At 39.1% G+C, this 9,604-nt stretch overlaps 1 protein-coding gene across 1 annotated transcript; it reads left to right on the top strand.

Annotated features, from left to right (window-relative positions):
* Positions 1-38: 38 nt before the first annotated feature.
* ddx61 (DEAD (Asp-Glu-Ala-Asp) box helicase 61) lies at positions 39-8,953 on the top strand. The gene is made up of 13 exons (XM_061050240.1): positions 39-201; positions 1,081-1,910; positions 2,535-2,598; positions 2,738-2,842; positions 3,370-3,499; positions 3,761-3,907; positions 4,158-4,252; positions 4,340-4,462; positions 4,543-4,671; positions 5,049-5,229; positions 5,472-5,573; positions 5,706-5,909; positions 6,497-8,953. The coding sequence occupies exons 2-12, from the start codon at positions 1,732-1,734 to the stop codon at positions 5,900-5,902; spliced, it is 1,452 nt and encodes a 483-aa protein (XP_060906223.1). The 5' UTR covers positions 39-201; positions 1,081-1,731; the 3' UTR covers positions 5,903-5,909; positions 6,497-8,953.
* Positions 8,954-9,604: the final 651 nt, after the last annotated feature.

Raw genomic sequence — 9,604 nt, 5'->3', positions numbered from 1 at the left:
TTGGTCGAGAGGAGATCCACATCCAGCCCAAAAACGGGAGCGCGGCCATGTTGAACGATTCTGAAAGAAGAGACAAAAGAGCGACAACTCGGTGGATTTCTCCAAACAGAGACTATCAATCTAACTAAAAAAAATTAACCCTCAAGATAACTTTAACTACGATGAAACACTGAAGACGTCGAGTGGCTGTAGCAAACGAAGGTAGCGTGTTTCGAGCGTCTCTACTTAAAGTGTCATTGATGAACAAGTTACGATACACTGCTAAAGCTAACACTAGCATGCTAACTTTGACGTTAAGTGGGGATAAAATTAAAGTGTTTAGTCAACATTTACGAATTGAGAAGCTCCACGTTGTTTTTTTTTTTTTAATTAACAGTTTGAATTTGATTATCTCTCAACCCGGAACTAGGATTGACGTTTACGTTAGCTTGTTAGCTAAATTAAGTTAAAGCCACGTTGCTACACATAAAAGTTTTTACGCTTCTTAAATACTTTCTAATTTAACACTTTCGATCTCTTTTTGGTTTTGGATCGGTGATAACGGCTTGTTAATGAAGTAAAACTCCAGTGAGACGGCGACTTTGTGTTATGTTTGCTGAACAGCAAGCTACGTAGTGGAGAAGCTAAAGTTGCTAACTTTGAAAATAACTTACTTGATTTTAGCTGTTAGCTTCAGTTAGCATTAGCTTAGCTCGTGTCCACGGCATAACAACAAAGACGTCATGGTTGAGTTTGTAATACTCGACATAAATGTATTTAATAAGCCGCTCTTTCAATACGCACTTTGCAATGTTAAGACGAGCTGTTTAATGTCGCATATAAAAGTTTTACTAACTTTTTAAGTTTTAAAACAAACATTTAAGTCCAGTCTGTTGTCAGCTGACATTTAGTGGCTTTTTTTTTTTTTATAAACGTGGCATTGTTTGTGCCACAGTTTAACGAGAACTCAATGAAAGCTGTTGCTAATTCAAATCTTTGAAGTGTGTCACCTCTCTCCTGAGAGTTGGAGTGTGTTGGCCTCTTTTTTTGTTAGCGTTCAATGCCTAAAAGTAACTACTAACACTTCTTGTTTCCTTGCAGATGAGCTGGATTATTTGTTGATGGTCAGTCCCCAAAGCACTTTGCAGACTGCCATCTCAAATTTTGCTGCAGAAGTAAAGAACTGGAACAAGACTGCCATTGAGCGCAAGGGTGTCCATCTCAAGGAACATACTTATTGAGCTGTATCAAGAAACAGCAGAGACATTTGAAGACCTATGTTCAAGGAACAAAACAATAGAAAGGGAAACACGACCAAACAAATCATACTTTGCTACTCGCCAAATTGAATGTAACAAATACAATACTTGTGCTTGAAAAGCCAAGATATTTGAACACAACACATTATCATTCAAGTAGGGATGAGAAAACTTGGATATAAATCTCTTAAAGATGAATAAGAGTGTGTTTTGGTCACATATTTGATTTATTTATTGATATCAATGTTAATTTCTCCGTTTTTGGAGAGTCGTCTTGTAAATAGACAGATTTCATCCACAGACTTCTTCTTTTCAAGAGGTCTGAGCATCAGATTGTGTACACATTACACTGCAAAAAGGAAAGAGACAAGAAAAAGTTTTATATTCTTTCCAGTGTTTTAGTTTTGTTACGTTGTACACACTGATGCTTGAGCCAAACAGCATATAAGTGTAATAGAAAAAAAGATACATTGCCAGTAAAGGTGTTGAACCCATGGCTACAGCAAAAACAGAAAACCCAGCAACGATGTTTGGATTGAACAAACCAGCGAATGGGCAGCTCAGAGGACAGACCAAGCCAGCTGGTCAACAGTCAGGAGTCCTGGTGCCTCTCCAACAGCCCAACGCCCTCCAGAAAAGAACCACCATTCCTCAGAGCAGTGGGGGCATCAAGTAAGACCCTTGTTACATACATTCTCTAACCTCTCCATTGAAATGATTGTTGTATAGTATACAGTGTTTCCCCTACCATTATATTAGGGGGGCGGCCCCCTTGAAGGTCAAGGTAAAAAAAAATATTGGGCTTTTTGTGCCTTTATTGTAGAGAAAGGATAGTGGCTAGAGTCGGAAATCAGGGAAAGAAGTCATTTAAGGATACCTTTCCGATAGAACACGACAGCTGTCATTAAAAGTAACACATGAACACCAATATTCCTTAAAGTGTTTGTGTTGCCGTGTGTGTGTGTCCCCAAAAGCTGTAAACCTAGGGGAAACACTGGTATAGATATTGTTTTTTCTGTTTGTTTATTACTTTTTAGCTTCATGTATTACACGCTACAATATCTACAAAATGTTAAAATAGCTGTTATGCTCTCCTAGGAGATGAAACTTGTTAGTATTTCTATAATCATAAAGTCTCCATAAACCAATCCATCTCTCAGCCAGCATCCCAAGTGTTCGATAGATATAGTAAGCGATAGTTTTAAATATAACTCCATGTGTTCAATGTAATTAAGAACCCTTCATTGTCAGTGCTCTATTTATTCATTTTGACTAAAACTGTCAAATTGTACACAGGTTTGGTGATGACTGGAAGAAGTGCCTGGCGCTTCCACCAAAGGATACCAGGATGAGAACTTCGGTAAGATAACAGTTGTTTAATAAAGGAGTTATTATTCAGATTCTCTCTTTATAACCCTGAGACACTTCCACAGTCTTCTTAAGGAATGTTAATGTTTTAGAGTTACTGAATTTGTGTTTGCTCTTGTCTTTTCTGATAGGACGTGACCTCAACTAAGGGAAACGAGTTTGAAGACTACTGCCTAAAGCGAGAACTTCTAATGGGGATCTTTGAGATGGGATGGGAGAAACCCTCCCCAATCCAAGTAAACAAATATTAGGACTTTGGTCTTTGTATATTTTATTTAAAAAAAATCATAATTATGAAATTCTCTTCACCCTGTAAAACGATTAGTCTGCTATTTTAGCCTGTGTACAAATGTTGCTCACTAACATTACAAGGTGTTTAGTTTAGAATTTTGTTGTACTATTTCTCTCAATACTGTACCCCCATCCCACAACCACCTCTTATTTTTGTGCCTACCAAATGAGCACCGTTTAGTCCCCGTCTCCAAGCATCCTGAATTGTATGCTCTGTAGTCTTATGGTTCAAAGTTACATTTTGTCATCTTACCCTCAAAAAATCTTCACACCTCTTCCAATTAAAAAGTAAAGTTAAAAAAATCATACTATATACAACAGCAAATAATGTTTATTTTGTCCCCGTTTTGAATTCTGAAGGGGTAGAAGAAAATGTAATTTGCTTGTGCTTTTGCCTTAATTGCGTGAAGTTAGCCATGTCTAGTTAATTATAGCCATTTTACTGATTGTGGACTTGTCTGTCTGCCTAAAGGAGGAAAGCATCCCCATCGCTCTGTCAGGCAGAGATATCCTTGCTCGAGCAAAGAACGGCACAGGAAAGAGTGGAGCCTACCTCATCCCTCTCCTGGAGAGGATAGACCTGAAGAAGGATCACATCCAGGGTGAGTCTCTGCTGCCTCTCATGGAGATAATTATAGTGTGGAAGACATAAATCTATGCAGGTTTCAAGTTTAATGAGTAGAGTATAACATAACTTGTAGAGTTATATTATTTAAAACTGTATTTTTAATGGTAGCAAAGCATACATTTTTTCTTGCTGTAGATAAACAGCATGGTATGGTTCATTTAATTCTCTCCATAATTCCCATTAGCCCTTGCATTTCATCAGCCTCCTGTTGTGTTTTTTTTCTTTCTCATTTCAGCCATAGTAATGGTGCCAACGAGAGAGTTGGCTCTGCAGATGAGCCAGATCAGCATTCAGCTCAGCAAGCACCTCGGAGGGGTCAAGGTGATGGCTACCACGGGGGGCACGAACCTGAGGGATGATATCATGCGTCTGGATGAGACAGGTGCCTATCGTACATTTGAATGTGTAAAGTAATGAAGGGGGTTTTTTTACAGAAAGAAAACTGTACTTAAGTAAAATTTGGCCGATGGTTCTATCTTTTCTCTCAGAGCTTTGTACTCATATTTTAGTCTGCTGACTGAAGTCTTTAAAATTCTGTTTCAAACATTGTTTTTTACCTCAGTGTTATGTTTTTGCAGTTATTCTAATTAGAATATTTAATGTGCTGTTTTAACCTCCTTATCTCCCAACAGTGCATGTAGTGATTGCTACACCAGGCAGGGTATTGGACCTGATAAGGAAGGGGGTGGCTAAAGTGGATAAAGCCAGAATGATGGTGATGGATGAGGTGGGTGAAGCTCTTGGTCTAAGATTGAACTCTTCAGTATTGGTGTCTATATATTAACATGTTTCCTCTTAAACATCCCGTCATCAGGCAGACAAGCTGCTGTCCCAGGATTTTGTGGTCCTGATTGAAGACATCATCAGCTACTTGCCAAAGGATCGCCAGATCCTGCTTTACTCTGCCACTTTTCCCATCAGTGTGCAAACATTCATGGTGAGAACCTCGAACAGTGATCCAGTTTTATGTAGAAACCACAAAAGCACTTAATAATAATCTGTGAATATCTTGTCCAGAGCAAGCACCTAGAGAAGCCTTATGAGATCAACCTGATGGAGGAACTGACACTGAAGGGCATCACTCAGTACTACGCATACGTGACGGAACGACAGAAGGTCCACTGTCTCAACACGCTCTTCTCTAGGGTGAGTGTTGAGGGCCTGCCAAAAGAGTCCTTTTAGAAAGTTTAGAAATGAAGTATGCATCACTTGATTTTAGACAGAAAGTACTGAATTATCTACTTACTATTGTTTAGTGATATTGTTTGTTTAAAGCTATTGTATTTAAGATCATTGCTCTCCAAACAATATTTGCATCTAGTATTACAAACCTGATTTTAAAGAACAGATGAAGGAGCCACATTTAGTGTATGAAGTCAAGGAAACAAGGAGCTACATGAAGCTGCTGTTTGGCCACTCCATCATAACCCATCTATTATAGGAGGATACCTGTGTCTCAGAAAGTAAAATAATTCAAGACTTTAACCATCAATAACCATTGGTCTCTTTGTTTCCTGTTGCAGCTTCAGATCAACCAGTCAATCATCTTCTGTAACTCCACCCAAAGGGTTGAGCTACTTGCCAAGAAAATCACCCAGCTGGGCTATTCCTGCTTCTACATTCACGCCAAGATGATGCAGGAATACAGGAACCGTGTGTTCCACGACTTCAGGAATGGATTGTGCAGAAACCTGGTCTGCACAGGTAGGTGAAGAGAGAGTTCTGCATTTAAATGAGACTGGAAAGGGGTGCAGGTGGCCAAGCGGCAAGGTCACGCTCTATTTATGGAGGCTTTAGTACTCCGAGCGGGTGGCCCGAGTTCAAGTCCGACATTTTCCAAGTCTTTCCCCACTCTGTCTCTCTCCTACTCTGTCCACTGTCCTGAAAAAAAGTTTGGAAAACAGAATAAAACTCGGCAGACTGACTTATCTTTGTTTTTCTTTTAGACCTTTTCACTCGAGGAATTGACATCCAGGCAGTCAACGTGGTCATCAATTTTGACTTCCCGAAAAGTGCAGAAACCTACCTTCATCGCATTGGCAGATCAGGTGAAGTTTATACTTAAACATACTTTCAAAATTGTCAAGTTGGACAGCTACAGATTGCAGAATCTGGCACACCCATATTTATTTAATGAAAGGGCTGCTTAGAGTATATATTCATTACTTTTTGTCTTTCAGGACGTTTCGGTCACTTGGGTCTGGCCATCAATCTAATAACTTCAGAGGACCGCTACAACCTCAAGAACATTGAGGACCAACTGGTAACTGAGATCAAGCCCATCCCCGGCAGCATTGACAAGAGCCTTTATGTGGCAGAGTTTCACTCTGTTGACCCAGATGATGACGGCAAAAACGGGGACTTCGGAGCAATCTGAATAAACGGTCAGTTCCATTGAACATCTGAAACCAGCCATGACTGAAAATAAACCTCAAAAATTGAGTTTTTACAGACGCACAGAAATAGTTTAGTGTTGCTCCCTGATTATCTGCTCAGGATTTGTTTCTGCATAGTTCACCCGGTTTACTTCTATACTGTTTTCTTTCTGGCTGTGAAGGTTGCCGAGCAAGAAGGGGAGAGTTGTAGCTGTTTATTTGTGCCCCTCCCCTTTTATTGTGAGGCCAGGAATTTGTCATACTTCTCCCTTTCTTAAATCACTATATAATGGGAAAGAATATGAATAAATTCATAAAATAAATAAGCTATTTGTCTACATTGTGGCTGGGATTGAGCCCAAATTCTAGCTACCTTGCTAATGGATAATATCCTCTTGCATGAAGAAGATTAACTGAAGTTTAACAGGATTTAAAGGTGAGGGGTCGTTCTCTTTGGACTGCACTACTACTCGCCCCAGGCAGAGCTGATCAGCTCACACTGCCAGCTGTCTGCTTTGCCGGTCTGAAAGAGCAGTTACTCTATCTCACGGTTGTCTCAGATATTCTAACCTGGCACTTTGTGTTGTGTTTTTCAGGAGGAACACAGTGCCTGGCATTAAGCACACGATCTTGTCCACGCATCAAGCAACATTCAACATGAAGATTTCTGTTCTCCACTTTGCCACAAAAATGGTCGATTTTTAGATTTGAATTCATTTTCTGTTTTGAGTTCACAGGAATATTCTGTTTCAGTCTTGTACATCAGTAAAGTCAACACTGCTTACAGCCACTTTATTCCGTATTTGGCCGCACTGCCAGACATGGTCACTGTACCTGTGTTGTTGGCCTTTTGCTAAAGTCTGTTATTGAACTGAGCCACTCGACAAAAGATTGTCAGTTATTTTTTTTTTTCCTTTCCTTTGCTGTAACAATGAAAATGTGAAACCAAAGAGACGTAAAGAAGAGAGTTCACCTCACATCGTTGCTGTGATGTCAGAATATAAATGACCATGCTTACATTCTGCTGACATGCCTTTTTCAGTTGATGCTTTAAAAGAAATCAATCTTTATTTAACAACACTTGGAAGCAACTTAATTCGATAACCCCCTCTGCTACCAGAACAGCCGGGATTTTTCCTGATATGTGTACAACAATGTACTGGAAACATTCCTTAGAGGGACCGGATCATGTTGACATGATAGCCACATGTGTTTGCTGCAGATTATTCAGCTGCCCATTCATGCTACACGTTTAGTGCTTGACCTCATCTCACTGGTGCTCTGTTACTATTGACATCTGTTGTCTGTGGAGGCCATCTGATTTGGCATTGCACCCTGCGAAAAATAGCCTTAGATGATGGGTAGATTGTGGCTAAAAAGGGATGCATGCTGTAAGAAATAATACTCAAGAAGGCTCTAGTATTAGAATGATGTCTATACTGTAAGTGTGCAAAAAAGATATTCTTAACATCACTGGTAACAGGTGCATGATTTAACACCTAAATTCTGTTCTACCCCTGCCATGATGCTGCAGAACTTCATGCCCATAATCTGGCCTCATCTTGTCTCTAGTCTCAGTTTTCTTTGTCTGCATACTTCTGTTAAATGTGGTTATTTTGTCATGTCAGCCTGAACCAGTCCGGCCATTCTCCTCTGACCTCTCATTAACAAGGCGCTCACAGCTTGCATGTTGTTTTTCTTTGCACCACTGTCTGTAAACCCTGTGGACTGTTTTTGTGTGTGAAAATCTCAGGAGAAACGTATCAATCATTTTTTTTAGTTAAAATCACTGCCATCAAATTAATTCTGATGGTTGGGTCTGAGCAGCTGAACTGTCATGAGCATGTCTGTATGTGTTCATGCAGTGAGTGGCTGATTTATATATTGCATTAACACCTACCGGTATGTTTACATTCTAATTTGGCTACTCAGTGAAATGGATTTTTTTGGCTTTAGCCACCATAACTGTTGACTAGGGGATGCAGGGGTAAATAACAGGGCACATGTAACATTAACACATGTCATTTGTAGTTTAACCAAATTGTTTTTCAAAGGGAAGAAAAGAATTACAATTCAATATAGATGGCTTCAGAATCAAACTGGACCACTCAAGGTGCATGTATATAAGGGTGCTCCAGCTTCAGCAGATAATGAACTTCAATACTTTTTTATTTGAAAGAGTTTACTGCAAGGTTTGATATGAAAACATCACAGTGTCGTGACACTTGATTCTGCAATGCATTTTTTTTAAAGAACAGATCCATTATTAACTAGAAGTCAGCTTTTTGATTTCCATTTCTTCGACCGCTTTGAGGTCATATAACCATACTGCTTTTTCTCAGGTTTGAGATGGTCAGTTATTAACATTAACAAAATGGGAAGGGGTTTATTTACCATAATTCTGAATCTGATTGTTTCTGGCTCCCCTCTTCTCTTCAAAGTGCCTTAATCTAAGGGGGGAGAACTCTGCTTACTTTTGTCCCAGTCTTGTTTTTACAGGTAAAAGGCACCCAAGCATTTCCATATTACTTCATCATTTAAAGCACAATTTGAGTTTGAAAAGATTTTCCCTGTGTAATGCTTTTTTTTTATCCAGCCAGAACAGTTCTTGTTGTCTGGATGTATTGCAGCCCCTGATATCTCGACTCAAGCACAATGTCACAGAATATGTATGTCTTAAATTTGAGACTATATTGTCGTTTCTTTGACAACTCTGTCCAAACAGCTACAGGGAAGGGACCATTGTATGTTCCTGTCTGTTGTTTTCATGTCTGACTCTGGAGCACCCTCTCATGTTAGATTTTTGGCTCCCCTATATTCCTCAGAGCAGTCGCCATTTAAAAAAAACAGATGTGTTATGTGATCAAAACTATTGAACATCATCTGAATGAGTTAGTAATCTGAGACCATTTGTCCCATCAGTGCAATTTGGAGAATAACTACCTTCATGTAATGATTTAAAGATTTTTTTTAAGCTACGAGAGACAAGCAAGAACTTTCTGTTAAGTGTGTCACACCAGCTCCTCAAAGAATTAAAGTTCAACTGAAACGTGTTTTTTTGTTTTTAATCTGTTTGCATTTTACAATCTGAATTTTCTTAACGATGGAGTTGGTCCAATACTGATGCTGCATTCATGTGATGTCGCACACATCGGAAAAAACGAGTTTCCCGTGTGTTACAATGCACACGAACGCCTGCTCAAGTCGGAACAACAACTTGGAAAATAATTAGGTGCCCGATTTATCGATTTGACGTCAGAATTGCATCACCAAAATATATTTTGTCAATGTTACCATACTTTTTTTTATTAATTCATGTATTGAACATCAAGTTTTTTCTCAAATATAACTTGTAACAGTTACTTTTCGCTGATCTTCTTCGTAGCATCAACGCTGATTTTTGCTGTTACAACATAATGACTTTCCGAACTGAAAACACTTAAAACACGAGATCACACTGAAAGTCGGGAGAACGACTTCCCAACTCGGAAACTTAGATCACCGAGCAGAACGTGAATGCAGCACGAACAAGTTTTCTCGCAATGCAGTTCAAAAGTCCTTAAGACTAGTGACCTTGATCATTAAGCTTTTGAGGGACTTAAAGTTTTACTGCAAAATTAATATTCAATATGTCTTTTAGCAGACATGCCGTTATTTGCGAGTAATTACAATATTTTAAGTGTGTTTTAAAGGTATTTATTTTT

The sequence above is a fragment of the Labrus mixtus genome, chromosome 11 (assembly GCF_963584025.1).
Source record: "Labrus mixtus chromosome 11, fLabMix1.1, whole genome shotgun sequence".
Taxonomy (NCBI): Eukaryota; Metazoa; Chordata; class Actinopteri; order Labriformes; family Labridae; genus Labrus; species Labrus mixtus.
Note: the sequence above shows the minus strand (reverse complement) of the source record. Positions and strands in the feature narration are given on the sequence as shown.

What these genes read in the sequence shown, in the direction of transcription:
- ddx61 (XM_061050240.1), top strand. Translation starts at nt 1,732, where the DNA reads ATGGCTACAGCAAAAACAGAAAACCCAGCAACGATGTTTGGATTGAAC. An exon ending in CATGCGTCTGGATGAGACAG is followed by an intron (nt 3,908 to 4,157) that starts GTGCCTATCGTA and finishes ATCTCCCAACAG; the next exon opens with TGCATGTAGTGATTGCTACA. An exon ending in CAGAAACCTGGTCTGCACAG is followed by an intron (nt 5,230 to 5,471) that starts GTAGGTGAAGAG and finishes TTTTTCTTTTAG; the next exon opens with ACCTTTTCACTCGAGGAATT.